The sequence below is a fragment of the Piliocolobus tephrosceles genome, chromosome 19, assembly GCF_002776525.5.
Source record: "Piliocolobus tephrosceles isolate RC106 chromosome 19, ASM277652v3, whole genome shotgun sequence".
Taxonomy (NCBI): Eukaryota; Metazoa; Chordata; class Mammalia; order Primates; family Cercopithecidae; genus Piliocolobus; species Piliocolobus tephrosceles.
This window is the reverse complement of record NC_045452.1, coordinates 2,607,297-2,622,155: the sequence shown is the minus strand read 5'-3', so window position 1 is coordinate 2,622,155 and position 14,859 is coordinate 2,607,297. Positions and strand designations below refer to the sequence as shown.

General features: G+C 50.6%; 1 protein-coding gene across 2 annotated transcripts in view; it reads left to right on the top strand.

Annotated features, from left to right (window-relative positions):
- Positions 1-14,859, top strand: part of CLTCL1 (clathrin heavy chain like 1) — a 106,705-nt gene that overhangs the window by 84,594 nt on the left and 7,252 nt on the right. For both annotated transcript variants that reach the window (XM_023192627.2, XM_023192626.2), the window contains exons 23-27: positions 772-936; positions 3,166-3,273; positions 6,338-6,505; positions 6,579-6,728; positions 11,301-11,432. In XM_023192627.2, coding sequence (XP_023048395.1) covers positions 772-936; positions 3,166-3,273; positions 6,338-6,505; positions 6,579-6,728; positions 11,301-11,432 — 723 coding nt within the window. The remainder of the gene's footprint in view (positions 1-771; positions 937-3,165; positions 3,274-6,337; positions 6,506-6,578; positions 6,729-11,300; positions 11,433-14,859) is intronic.

Below are 14,859 nucleotides of genomic sequence, written 5' to 3'. Positions count from 1 at the left end.
ACAGGTAGGGAATGGGCAGAGAACTAGTTCTGAGCAGGACTGAGAACTATCAGGAGAATCAAAGGTGAGTGCCAGGAGCTGGGCAGCATGAGCTGGGGCCACCAGCTGGGGCAAGTGCAGTGCAATTTGGGCATGGACAGGGCTGCAGGAATTCAGTCCGGTCACTGGACTGGTGGAGTTGAGGTGCTCAGGATGGTGAGCTAGGTGGTGCTAGGTAGAGGAGGTACTTGTGGCAGGTTCCCAGGGCTGGCAGCTCTCTTCTGAGGTGTAAGGTATGGCTATAGCAGTGACTTGTTCTTGTGAGCAGAACAAGGTTCCCAGATCATAGGAAGTCAAGTAAATTGCCAGAGAAGGAGAAGGATTTGTAAATGGCATCAGAAACTAGGGCTGGTGCGTGATACCTGACACAAGATTGGTTGTCAACAGTTTTTATTGAGGAGGTAGGGGAACAGCTTGGAAGCAGCAAGAAGCACAGCTCCTCAGCCCAGGCCCAGTAGGGTGCAAATGTAGTAGGTGACAGCCGGGGCCTGAGAGGTGCCAGAACGCAGGGTTATGTAGGAGCAGGCAAGGAGAAGCGACCCCTGAGGTGGAGGATGGTGTCCAGGGACTGGAAAGCCAAGGCCAACTTCATCTGGTCACTGGTGCGATCAGAAAGATGCTTACCACCCTAGCAAACAGAATAATACCTCTGCCATCTAGGCACTTGAAAGCAACTCTGGAGAAATCTTCCCATTGAAGGGTGTCTCAGTCGAGCTACCCTATTATCCATAGGTTGGAGACCGCTGTTACGAGAAGGGAATGTACGAGGCTGCCAAGCTGCTCTATAGCAATGTTTCTAACTTTGCCCGCCTGGCTTCCACCTTGGTTCACCTCGGTGAGTATCAGGCAGCAGTGGACAACAGCCGCAAGGCCAGCAGCACCCGGACGTGGAAGGAGGTGAGCTGTGGGCAACTGCAGACAGCAGAGTGTGCTCTGGACAGGCGTGCTCTCCGTGTCCTTTGTGTTCTGCTTGGTATTCCTCTGCCATATGGGATGAGCCTGGGTGCTGGTCTTTTGCCCAGGCAGGGGTCTGAACCCTTAGGATTCTCAGAGTCTCTAAGCTAGTGTTCGTAGTTGGAACAGAGGCCCCAGAGAATCCGATCTCTGACCAGTTGGCCCCCAGAGGCAGCCTCAATAGCATGGAATTATCCATATTATAAGTATTTTCATAACCCTTTTTAATCATGTCACCTTATTTGTATAATCACTGTAAATTTACATTATTGGTCCTTTGTGGCAAATTGGTAAATTGTCTCGAGGCTCTCTGATAATACCAGAATCATCTTTAAGTAGAGAAATCTGTGAAAAAATATCCAAAACAGCATTGTTTAATGAAAGATTAAAATTAGCCTAAAGGTCCAATGTCAAGGCCTTTTTGTTTGTTTTGTTTTTGTTTTTGAGATGGAGTCTAGCTCTGTCGCCTAGGCTGGAGTGCAGTGGCGCCATCTCGGCTCACTGCAAGCTGCACCTCCCGGCTTCACACTATTCTCCTGCCTCAGCCTCCCGAGTAGCTGGGACTATAGGCGCCTGCCACCACGCCTGGCTAATTTTTTTGTATTTTTTAGTAGAGACGAGGTTTCTTGATCTCCTGACCTCATGATCTGCCTGTCTTGGCCTCCCAAAGTGCTGGCGTTCAGGGGTGTGAGCCACCGTGCCTGGCTTTCTTTTTTTTTTGAGATGGAGTCTTGCTCTGTTGCCTAGGCTGGAGTGCAGTGGTGTGATCTCAGCTTACTGCAACCTCTGCCTCCCGGGTTCAAGCGATTCTCCTGCCTCAGCCTCCTAAGTAGCTGGGATTACAGGCGCATGCCACCAAGCCCGGCTAATTTTTGTTATTTTTAGTAGAAACAGTGTTTCACCATGTTGGCTAGGCTAGTCTCGAACTCCTGACCTCAAGTTGTCCGCCCGCCTCGGCCTCCCAAATTGCTGGTATTACAGGCATGAGCCACCGCGCCCGGCCAAGGCCTTTGTTAATGTATGCATTACAACTCTACCCTGTTGTTTAAGATGAATAGGCAGAGTTGCAGGAAAATATGTTGCCAATATTATGCGAGGAATATGTCATCATGCAGAATGTATGATGTGATTCCACTGTACATATGTGAGAGATTTGTCAGGGGGCTGGTGTAGTATCACACATAGGAAACAGTGGGCCAAAGATTGTGTCTCAAGTTAACGACACTGGCTTATGTGATTATTTTTGTTTATCTTCATGTTCTGCTTTCTCTACCTTGGGAACATGTGCTGTGTATAGAAGATGGGAGAAGCAGGGAAACTGCACGGCACACCCAGCTCTGTGGTGCAGGGTTGGTCCTGTCAGTTCTCTCAGAGAGCGCAGCTGAAGGGCCTCTGCACAGGAGAATTCTGTACTTCTCAAGGCTTGTTATCATTAAGTATACATACCGTACAGTGCAGAAAACAAAAGTAGTCTAAAAAATTATTAAAGCAGCCTGGGCACAGTGGCTCACGCCTATAGTCCCAGCACTTTGGGAGGCCGAGGCAGGCAGATCACGAGGTCAGGAGATCAAGACCATCCTGACTAACATGGTGAAACCCCGTCTCTACTAAAAATAGAAAAATTAGCCGGGCATGGTGGTAGGCGCCTATAGCCCCAGCTACTCAGGAGCCTGAGGCAGGAGACTGGTGTGATCCCGGGAGGCAGAGGTTGCAGTGAGCCAAGATCGTGCCACTGCACTCCAGCCTGGGTGACAGAGTGAGACTCCGTCTCAAAAAAAAAAATTATTATAGCAAACTCCCCCGTGAAAACAACACTCAGATGAGATGCACTCCGATGGTCATTATTTTTTAGCCTTCCTTTTCAAACCCCAAACCTGGAATTCCAGTATGACTTTCCCACCACCTGAACAAAACTCAGGGCCTAAGAAGTAATGCGCGAACTTTCTTCTTTCTGTGGTCTCAAGCACCTCCTTGGCCTGCAGATTATAAATGTCATATTTTTTCCTCCCAGTCTTGTACAATTCATCCTAGAGTTAGCTACTTGTTCAGAATCCAACTTAAAACACCCCACTGGTTGGTATTTCTGCATTTGCAACTGTGTCCCTTGTAAGTCAGCTGCTGTGGTGCTATGTCCTGTCTTGGGGACCCTCACGCTTGCCCTCCATCCCCTAGGTGTGCTTTGCCTGTGTGGATGGACAGGAGTTCCACCTCGCACAGCTGTGTGGTCTTCACATCGTCATTCATGCAGATGAGCTGGAGGAGCTGATGTGCTATTACCAGGTGACCAGATGATCTCTGCTGGTAATGCAGATGACAAGTGATGCCTAAATACGCCACACAGAGGCACGGTCATCCCCTTAGCATGTGACCATCACAGTGCTGCATCTGCAGATTTGAAGCATGGCCTCGAGGGGAGGATTCATGTGTTAGACGGTCATTTATAAACTAAATTCAATTGCCTTGTTAGCGATCCTCGACCTCGTGGCTGGCTGGAATTTTGTGTTTTTAAAGTTCTCTCCATCCTTTTGTGTTATTGGGCCTTCAGAAACTCAGTCAGTGGCTTGCATGCCAGGAACAACCCTTGGAGGGTTGCTGAGAATACTGGGCTGGTGTTGACAGAGCTCTGGTCCATAGCCTAGTTCCCAGTGTGTAGCCGCAGCTGTCTGTTTATCAATTGCCATAGAGACAAAGCAGGGGCAAGAGAGGGAACCCCACATGGACCCTTTGGAAGGGCGGGGCCCTGTGTGTTCATGCTGTAGGTGGGCTCTCTCGAGTGGTTGGTAGACAGTGATTTTTGTGTTTAGGGACCTGGGCTTCCACTTGTGGGATTCCTAGAGCCGCATGACACTCCAGGTATGGTTAGTCAAGGCAGATGAAGATGGGATGTGACTCTGCTCAGCAGTGTTACCATAGCCATGGAACTTGAGCCCCAAACCCCTACTACATGAGACGTCTGGAGGGGCTCGCACCAGCGCCAGAGTGTCTAGATATCAGGCTGGGTGTGATGACTTTTCAATGAGAAATGCTTTCCCACCCCCAGAGAGGTGCCTGAGAAATGAACTGGAAAGCCAACAGGGAGGGTAATCAACCAGTACAGGGCTGACAAAAGAACAATTTAGTCAGCAAATATTTGAGTACCTACTATGTGCTGGGCATTATTCTCAATAATTGTATCAGTGAACAAAACAGAAAAGCCTCTATTTAATTGAATTGGCATTCAGCAAGGTTGACAGGCAAGCAACAAACCTAGTGAATATTTATATAGTGTGTTTGAAGGTGATGAGTTATAGAGGAAAGTGGAGCCGGTTTGAGGGCATGGGAGTGCCTGGATGGAGTTTCATGAAGGGGCGGTCAAGGTAGCAGCAATTGATGGGGTGACATTTGAGCAAAGACCTGAAGAAATAGAAGGATTTGGTCATGAGGACATTTGAGGGAAGGGTCAGTGGCCAGGCAAAGTCCGGAGGCAGGAGTGTGCTATGTATTCAAGGAAGGGGCTGGAACCAGAGATGGGGCAGGGAGGCTGATGGAGGGCCAGATCTCAGGCTGTTAGGAAGGCCATGGGCTGTACTTGGGATGGGTGCAGGGCTGACAGGGGGTAAAAGGATCATGGTGGCTCATGTGCTGAGACCACATACTTGAGAAGTAGGGACAGGAGCCAGGAGAGCAGCTAGAGGCTGTTGCAGTGGTCTAGGCGAGAAGGGACAGTGACTCTGACTAGGGTGGTGGTGACAGGGTGAGAGGTGATCAGGCCATCAGGACTGGGTATGTGCTTTAAATGAGCAGCCACCCTGATATGCTAATGCACTGATGTGGAGTGAAAGAGAAAAGCCCGGGAGAACTCCGTTTGGTTTTGGCTTGAACAAGTAGAAATACAGAGTTATCACCAGTGGATGAGGGGAAGACTGAATTCAGGGGCAGCGTGGGAGGGAAGGACAGGAATTACTTTTTGGACACGTGGTGCTAAGTCTTGAGCTGCCCGCTGCATGTTCAGGTGGGAGCATTAGGTAGGCAGCTGGAGACAGATCTGGAGCTCCACAGAGGAGGAGCCTAGCTAGAGCAGTGAACCCAGAGTTGCTGACATACAGGTGATCCATGTCCATCTATGTTTGCCTGCAGTCCCCTGGGGATGAGTGTAGGTGAAAAGACCAGACTGCCCAACAGGGATGGGCTGAGGAGGAGAGCAAGAGCAGCCAGTACAATGGGAAGAAAACCCAGAGAGTGTGCTGGCTCCTGGATGCATTGGGGAAGAGGGAGCGGTCAGCAGGGCCAGGGCCTGCTGCTGAGCAGACAGCAGGATGGCAGGGCCAGGGGGATGCTCGTGACCTGAAGCATGGGGGAGACTCAGCCTGATGCTGGCTGGAGAGAACAGGGAGAGGAATGGGAATTGTTGTTGTGAGGAGTGTTTGCTGCAAAGGGAAGTAGAAAAAAATGGGATGGTAACTAGCAGGCACATTGGGTCGAGAGGAGATGTTTAGGACAGGAGGATAAGTGGGATGCTTGCTGAACCCAGCTGTGGAGAGCGAAGATAAGGCAGGAGAGAAATGAGGAGTCACCAGAGCAGTGGCCTTGGTAGGCAAGCAGGTGGGATGGAGCTACAGGCTGGGCAGATTCCAGACAGGAGCACAGGCGGCATGTCTGCAGCTGATTGGGGGGTGCAGATGCTGCTGGCAGACAAGTGTGCCACTGGGAAATGAGGTTAGTCTGAGAGTGGAGGGGGCACAGAAGGTGTCCTCCCTAGGAAAACAAGAGGTGTAAGGTGATCCTCTAGGTTGGGCCCTCCCAGGGCTGTGGTGGTTAGAGTAAAGGGAAAGGGTCGCATGGCTGGGTGTTTCTGCATGCTGAGCAGGCTGTAACCAGACATCTGGTCTTGTCCAGGGAGCATGTCAGAGGGGTGTGGGGCTGAATGCAAGGGGCTGGCCATCATAATTAGGGACACAGTGAAACAACAGCCGCATGGCATCGTGAGTGGAGTTGAAGGCTTATTGGAGCCAGGATCTCAGTAATGAGCTGTGGCAAGGGATTAAAACAAATCATTCCCAGACCCTGTTACCAACCACTTCCTACTTTTTTTCTAATTCTTTTCATAAAATTGGCAATACTAATTTGCACTTACTAAACTTGAAAATTGTAGTGCAGTGTGCCACTGGTAATTGTCAGATGATCCAATAAGTTGCTAAGTAAATGGCATGATCTGTAGCAGTATGTACACACGTTTTCTTCACACATGCCTCCTCGGCATCATTCCCAGTCACCAGCACGGTCCCTGCGGCGTGGGCATGGGCTGGAGGGTGGCTGCTGGAGGCAGGCAATTGCGCTGCCCCACGTGTGGCTGTTGGTCTGCTAGGATCGTGGCTACTTTGAGGAGCTGATCTTGATGTTGGAGGCGGCCCTGGGCCTGGAGCGGGCCCACATGGGCATGTTCACAGAGCTGGCCATCCTCTACTCCAAATTCAAGCCACAGAAGACGCTGGAGCACCTGGAGCTTTTCTGGTCCCGTGTCAACATCCCAAAGGTACCGTGTGCTCCTTACAGTCTGGCAGCCGTGGCCACGTGCGGCACAAGCCAACCCTGGCCTCCTTGTCCAGGTTCTGAGGGCTGCAGAGCAGGCACACCTGTGGGCTGAGCTGGTGTTCCTCTATGACAAGTACGAGGAGTACGACAATGCCGTGCTCACCATGATGAGCCACCCCACTGAAGCCTGGAAGGAGGGTCAGTTCAAGGACATCATTACCAAGGTAAGAGGGGATACAGAGCGCCAGCTCCTGCCAGCCTCTGCCAGGCCCTATTCTGGGTGCGGGGGAATGGGCAGGTGGGAGTGGAATGAGTGCCAGCATGCCCCCATGCTGTGTGTGCGTTCACTTGTTTGAGTCCACCACCCTCTGGGCAGGTGGTGGTAATTCCATCTTTGAAGGGAACTGACACTTAAGAAGGACAGGTGACCTGTCTAACGATGCACAGCTGAGCTGTGGGCAGGGTCAGGCCAGCATGCAGCCATGTCCCTATGGCCCTGTGACCCTGCCTGCCCCTCCCACCACATCACACCCTCATGGCCAGGCCTCAGTTTGCTCTTCCTTCTGCCCTGTCAGCTCAGGGCTCCCACCCTCACTTTCTGTGGTTGTTTTTCACCATCGGGTCATTTTTTTTTTTTTAATTCATGTCTCTCCCCAGCACCAGCGGCCTTACCTGTCTGGGAGTGGGCTTCCATCCTGTAGCCTCACTGGGCTAAACCAGGACCCGAGTTCCTCTGCCAGGAGCCACAGTGTTGGGTGGTGTCGGGTTTGGGTGCCATGGTCAAATGAGCCCTTGTTATTTTATTTCTTGGTCTCTTAGAGAGTTCAGCGTCAGGACTCACCCCTCTCTAGCTCTGTATGTGAGTTTGGTGAAGGGGCTGGAATTCTTTATCCTCAGCCCCCATCCCTTTGCGTTGGGTGTCTGCACTTTGTGCCACGGTCCTTGGGTAACTAACTTGTCACAGTCCGCTATGACTGGAGTGGCACAGCAGTGAGCTGTGGCCTTGCTCATGCACCTTCTTTTCCTCATGCAGCTACTGAGGGTGGGCATGAGCGGCAGATGGGCTGCTGGGTGAGGCCTTCAGCCTCTGCCTTTCCTGGGAACTATTTGAAGGACCTCAGTGTTGAACACCAGGCCACACACCTGAACTTCTTGTTGGAGGACATCCATGTTACTGGGCATGGTGGTACATGAAGGTGGAGGCCTTTGATGGGGCGTCCCACCCTGAGCAGAGTCTGCAAGTTGCTGGAGGGAGTGCGACCAGGCCATACCTTACTGTGGCCTGGCACACATGGCTGGTGCCTTGTAGATTTGTCTGTGTGCTGGAAAATCCATACTTGATCGTTCCTGTGTGTACTTTATTCACATTTTAACTCCTCTGATATAAGGGTGTTTTTAAAAATTGCTGAGCCGTGGTGGAAGTGGCCATGCTTTTGTTTCTTAGTGGCATATGAAATAATAGCAGGACAGCTGAGACTCGCTGTGTGGGAGAGTAGCATCTCTCATCTGGTGCCTGCAGGGCTGATGGCCAAGTCCAGTTCCTTGTGTGACTCATGATGTTTCTACTACAACCTGCTGTGAAGGAGATAGACACTGTCAGCTCAGGTGTGAAGGGGGCAGGAGGATACTCGCCAGTGCAGGGGCCCAAGCAGATGGATGACATCCAATCTATATTTGGGGCATACAATAGCAGGAATCCACTTAGCCATAGGGCTGGGCCAGCAGCAGCCTGAGCAGGGGTGCTTGCTAACTCAGACAGGGAGGCACCCCAGCTCAGCCGTTCACTGTCTCTGCCCATGTGGGTTAGGGGTGTCACCGCTGTGAACCTCGTTATCCCATCGATGCAATGGGCATCATGTTTCCCCCTGACCAGGTGGTCCATGGCAGGTGCCTGGCATCCAGTGGGCGTTTCTTTCAGGTCGTGCAGCACAGCACGCCAGCCAGCTTCCCCGGAGTTTGTGATGGAATCTGAGCTTCAGTTTTCTCTTCTTTTGTTTTATTATTATTATTTTTTGAAACAGAGTCTCGCTCTGTCACTCACGCTGGAGTGCAGTAGCGCCGTCTCTGCTCACTGCAACCTCCACCTCCCAGGTTCCAGTGATTCTTCTGCCTCAGCCTCCCAAGTAGCTGGGATTATAGGTGCCCGCCACCACTCCCGGCTAATTTTTGTATTTTTAACAGAGACAGGGTTTTGCCATGTTGGCCAGGCTGGTCTCAAACTCCTGACCTTGGGTGATCCTGAGAAGTGAAGCCAGCTGGACTTCCTGGGTCGGGTGGGGACTTGGAGACCTTTTGTGCCTAGCTAAATGACTGTAAGTACACCAATCAGCACTCTGTGTCTAGCTAAAGGATTGTAAACACACCAATCAGCACTCTCTAAAAACACACCAATCAGCGTTCTGTAAAATGGACCAATCGGCACTCTGTAAAGTGGACCAATCAGCAGGATGTGGGCGGGGCCAAATAATAATAGAAGCTGGCCACCCGCGGCCACAGGCAACCGTGCTCGGGTGCTCTTCCCATCTGTGGAAGCTTTGTTCTTTTGCTCTTCACAATAAATATTGCTGCTGGTCACTCTTTTGGTCTGCACTACCTTTAAGAGCTGTAACACTCACTGTGACGGTCTGGGGCTTCACTTCTGAAGTCAGTGAGACCACAAACCCACTGGAAGGAAGAAACTCTGGACACATCTGAGCATCTGAAGGAACAAACTCCAGACACACCTTCTTTAAGACCTGTAACCCTCACCGTGAGGGTCCATGGCTTTATTCTTGAAGTCAGTGAGACCAAGAACCCACCAGAAGGAATAAATTCCGGCACAATCTGCCCACCTCAGCCTCCCAAAGTTCTGAGATTACAGGCATAAGCCACCACGCCCAGCCTTCCGTTTTCTCTTCTATGAAGCAGGGATACTACCATGTCTTCTGGGGCGCTGGCAGTCCTTGCTGACCGTGCTAGTGGACACGGGCCTGCCAGAAAGGGCCAAGAGCGCACATGGTACCAGGTGTCCTGCAAGGGAAGCTAGGACTGCTGGTGCCCCACTTCAAGTTTGCCCACTCGCATGGTGCCCTGCAAGAACCTCAGTGAAATGGGCTTGTCCTTGGATGGTTCATCTCCTTCATGGGAGGTCCGAGGAGCCTTGTGGCTGGTGGGGAACCAGGTGGGGCTTTGAGGAGGTGATTTGCCACAGAAGATGAACTTGAGCCCCTACCCTCCACCTCAGCCCCACATCACATCCTGACCACCCTCTGCTTTTTCAGTGTCTAGTTGAGATTCCCCCTGACCTAGCCCTGCTGCTGCTGAGTAAAGGGCCAACCTGGAAGGCTGCCAGGTCCTACAGCTCCAATACGAGTGGACCCACAGTGGCCTGTGGCGGAGTCTGGGGGCCAACCAGTGCCGTAGGTGGAGCTTTGTGATGGGGCCAGGTCACCATTCTGCTCTGCATCCATGGTGGCAGGTACTAGGGACCTTGCTTCCTGTCTGGGTCAGAATCTCTGGTGACAGTGAGTGCTCTAGCACAAAAGGGAAAGAGAAGGAGAAAGAAGATACCCTGAAATGATAAGCCATAGAGGGGTCATTAGAACCCTTTTAGTCAGTAGACCCCATCAGGCCCCACATTTTTGCCAGGTCACCCAAACCCAGCAGTGCTGGAGGCTCCAATGGTGACCACCCTGGGCTCCCAGCATAGCTTTAGCTCCAGCTGTGCCCTGTGCACACCCCAGGACCCCCCACACTCATGCGGACACATTCATCACCACTGGCTTAGTTCATGCCCATCTGGCTCACATGCTCCCTGAACAGAGCTGTGTCCAGGCCCTGGACATCAATGCCACAGTCATCAGGCCACCAAATGACATCGCCGGGGCCAGGCGTGGTGGCTCATGCCTGTAATGCCAGCACTTTGGGAGGCCGAGATGGGCGGATCACGAGGTCAGGAGATCGAGAACATCCTGGCTAATATGGTGAAACCCCATCTCTACTAAAAATACAAAAATTAGCCAGGCATGGTGGCAGGTGCCTTGTAGTCCCAGCTACTCGGGAGACTGAGGCAGGAGAATGGTGTGAACCTGGGAGGCGGAGCTTGCAGTGAGCCAAGATCGCGCCACTGCACTCCAGCCTGGGTGACAGAGCAAGACTCTGTCTCAAAAAAAAAAAAAAAAAAACAATGACATCGCCCAGCAAGAGAATGGTGGCAGACCAGTGGGGAAAGTGCTGAGAGACACAGCAGCCTGGCTAGATCTCGAGACCCAGGAGCACAGGCACAGGGTCCACCCAGAGTGGTCCACTCTCTGCATGGGTTGACCTTCAGGTCTCACCCAGGGTCTGAGCACCACACTATTTCAGCTCAGAAGCTTTGGGGATGTCACAGCTTGTGCTGTCCAGTTGGTTATGGCTCAGGCTGAGGCTTCAAAGGAAGGCTGGGGTAATCTTGCTTGGGTGGAAGCATACTGTGTTGTTCGGTGTTGGTGTTGGGCTTCATTCTGGCTGATTACACTTCATTCATTCATTCAGCAGATACTGGTTGAGTGTGGACCCTGCATCAGATACTGGTGTGGGTGCTGGGTTGAGGCAGGAAACCCTGAGACTGGCCTCTTAAGAAAAATGGTCGATGTGTCAGTGCTGGGGGACAAAATACCTCAGGGATGGGAGGAGGCACCTTCATGGGCCATTGAGTCTTATAGAGGGTAGTCGTGGCAGGCTTCAGTAGTAAAGTGCCATTTGAGCAAAAACTGGAAGGAGCCCTGGGGTATCTGGAGACAGGGACAGGAACTGACCCTCAGCTTTGCTCCCCGCAGGTTGCCAACGTCGAGCTCTGTTACAGAGCCCTGCAGTTCTATTTGGATTACAAACCACTGCTCATCAATGACTTGCTCCTGGTGCTGTCACCCCGGCTGGACCACACCCGGACAGTCAGTTTCTTTTCAAAGGTGAGTCAGCGAAAACCCCAGGTAGAAGAGTGTATTGGGCTAGCTCTAACAAAGTCATCTGAATGATAGCACCTTGATAAAGAGCTTTTGAAATGACCCGCAGCTAACTTGAAGATTCACCAGTGTATCAAACTGTTTTAGGTTTCAGATACAGGAATACCTCCTGTATCATGCTTCACTTTATTGTGCTTCTAAAATTCAGTGTTTTTTAAAAGATTAGAGGTTTGTGGCTGGGTGTGGTGGCTCACGCCTGTAATCCCAGCACTTTGGGAGGCCGAAGTGGGTGGATCACGAGGTCAGGAGATCGAGACCATCCTGGCTAACACGGTGAAACCCCGTCTCTACTAAAACTACAAAAATTAGCCGGGTGTGGTGGCAGGCGCCTGTAGTCCCAGCTACTCGGGAGGCTGAGGCAGGAGAATAGTGTGAACCCGGGAGGCGGAGCTTGCAGTGAGCCAAGATTGTGCCACTGCACTTCAGCCTGGGCAACAGAGCAAGACTCTGTCTCAAAAAAAAAAAAAAAAAAAAACAGACTGGAGGTTTGTAACCCTCATTGATCAAGTCTGTCAGCCATTCTTCCAACAGCATGTGCTCACTTCGTGTCTCTGTGTCACAGTTTAGGATTTCGCACAATACCTCAAATTTTCTCATTATATATGTTGTGGTAATCTATGATCAGTGATCTTTTTTTTTTGAGACAGTCTTGCACTGTTGCCCAGGTGGGAGTGCAGTGGCATGATCATAACTCACTGCAACCTTGAACTCCTGGCCTCAAGCAGTCTTCCCACCTTGGCCTCCTGCAGTGCTGGGATTATAGACTTGAGCCAGTGCACACAACCAGCAATCTTTGATGTTACTATTGTAATTGTTTTGGGATGCCACAAACCATGCCCCTATAAGAAGGGGAACTTAATGGATAAATGTTGTATATGTTCTGACTGCTCCACTGACTGGCCGTGCCCTGGTCCCTCTTCCTTTCCTTGGGCCTCCCTATTCCCTGAGACAAACAACATTGAAATTAGGCTAATTAATGGCCGGGCATGGTCGCTTACGCCTGTAATCCCAACACTTTGGGAGGCTTGGTGGATGACCAAGACAGATGGATCACCCAAGGTCAGGAGTTCAAGAGTAGCCTGGCCAACATGGTGAAACCCCCGTCTCTACTAAAAATACAAAAATTAGCCAGGCGTGGTGACAGGCACCTGTAGTCCCAGCTACTTGGGAGGCTGAGGCAGGAGAATCGCTTGAACCCAGGAGGTTGCAGCAAGCTGAGATCGCACCACAGCACTCCAGCCTGGGCAAGAGAGAGAGAGACTCCATCTCAAAAAAATAATAAATTATTGTGCATTTCAAAATAGCTAAAGGAGAAGATTTGAAATGTTCCCAACACAAAGAAATGATAAATGCTTGAGGTGATGGACATCCTAATTGCCCTGATTTGATCATTCCACATATGTGTATGTATCAAAATATTACATATGCCCAATAAATATGCACAACTATCATGTATCAATAAAAAGTTGGAAATAAATAAGTAAAGACACCAGTATATGAGGAAAATATCCATATATGAACAGAAGTTTGGAAGAAGTGGATTCCAACCCTCATGGATGACTTTAGGGGTTCAGGACTTCAGTGGAGAAAGTCACTGCAGATGTGGGGGAAACAGCAGGAGAACTAGAATTAGAAGTGGAGCCTGAAGAAGGGACTGAATTGCTGCAATCTTAGGATCCAACTTGAACAGATGAGGAGTTGTTTCTTAGGGATGAGCAAAGAAAGTGGTTTCTTAAGATAGAATCTCCTCCTGGGACAGACGCTGTGAACATTGTTGAAATGACTACAAGGGATTTAGAATAGTGCATAAACCTAGTTGATAAAGCAGCAGGAAGTTTGGAGAGGACTGAGACCAATTCTGAAAGATGTCCTACTGTGAGTGCAGTGCTATCAAAGAGCATTGCATGCTGCACAGCAGTCTGTTTGTCTGTTTTGTTGGTTTTGATTTATGCAACGCAAGTCCAGAGTGGTCTTACATAAAGGGAAGAGTCAGTCAGTGAGGCAAACCTCATTGATGTCTTATTTTAAGAAATCGCTGGCCGAGCGTAGTGGTTCATGCCTGTAATCCCAGCACTTTGGGAGGCCGAGGCGGGTAGATCACGAGGTCTGGAGTTCGAGACCAGCCTGACCAACGTGGTGAAACTCTGTCTCTACTAAAAATACAAAAATTAGCCAGGCAGGGTGGGCACACACCTGTAATCCCACATACTCAGAAGGCTGAGGCAAGAGAATTGCTTGAACCCAGGAGGCAGAGATTGCAGTGAGCTGAGATCACGCCACTGCACTCCAGCCTGGGCGACAGAGCGAGACTCCTTTTGCCCAAAAAAAAAAAGAAAGAAAGAAAGAAAGAAATTGCCAGCTGGGCACAGTGGCTCATGCCTGTAATCCTAGCACTTTGGGAGGCAGAGGCGGGCAGATCACCTGAGGTCAGGAGTTCAAGACCAGCTTGGCCAACATGGCGACACCCTGTGTCTACTAAAAATGCAAAAGTTAGCTGGGCATGGTGGCATGTGCCTGTTAATCCCACCTACTCGGGAGGCTCAGGCAGGAGAATTGCTTGAACCCGGGGGCCAGAGGTTGCAGTGAGCTGAGATCAGATCACTTCACTGCAGCCTGGGCGACAGAGCAAAAGTCTGTCTCAAAAAAAAAGAGGCCGGGCGCCGTGGCTCACACCTGTGATCCCAACATTGGGGAGGCCGAGGTGGGTGGATTACAAGGTCAGGAGTTCGAGACCAGCCTGGCCAATATGGTGAAACCCCGTCTCTACTAAAAATACAAAAATTAGCCAGGCGTGGTGGTGGGCGCCTATAATCCCAGCTACTCAGCAGGCTGAGGCAGGAGAATCACTTGAAACTGGGGTGGGGTGGAGGTTGCAATGAGCTGAGATCAGACCACTTCACTGCAGCCTAGAGGACAGAGCAAGACTCCATCTCAAAAAAAAAAAAAAAAAAAAGCAAAAAAGAAATTGCCACAGCCTCTCTAGCCTTCAGCAGCCACCACTTGGATGAATCAGCAGCCATCAACATTGAGGCAAGACCCTCTACAGCAAAAAGATTACAACTCACTGAAGGCTCAGATGATTGTTAGCATTCTTTAGTGCTAAAATATGTTTAATTAAGGTGTGTACTCTGTTTTTGTAGACATAATGCTGTTACACACTTCATAGGCTACAACATAGTATAAACATTAATTGGCCAGACGCAGTGGCTCATGCCTGTAATCCCAGCACTTTGGGAGGCCGAGGTGGGCGGATCACGAGGTCAGGAGATCGAGAGCATCCTGGATAACAGGGTGAAACCCCGTCTCTACTAAAAATACAAAAAGAAATTAGCCGGGCATGGTGGTGGTTGCCTGTAGTCCCAGCTACTCGAGA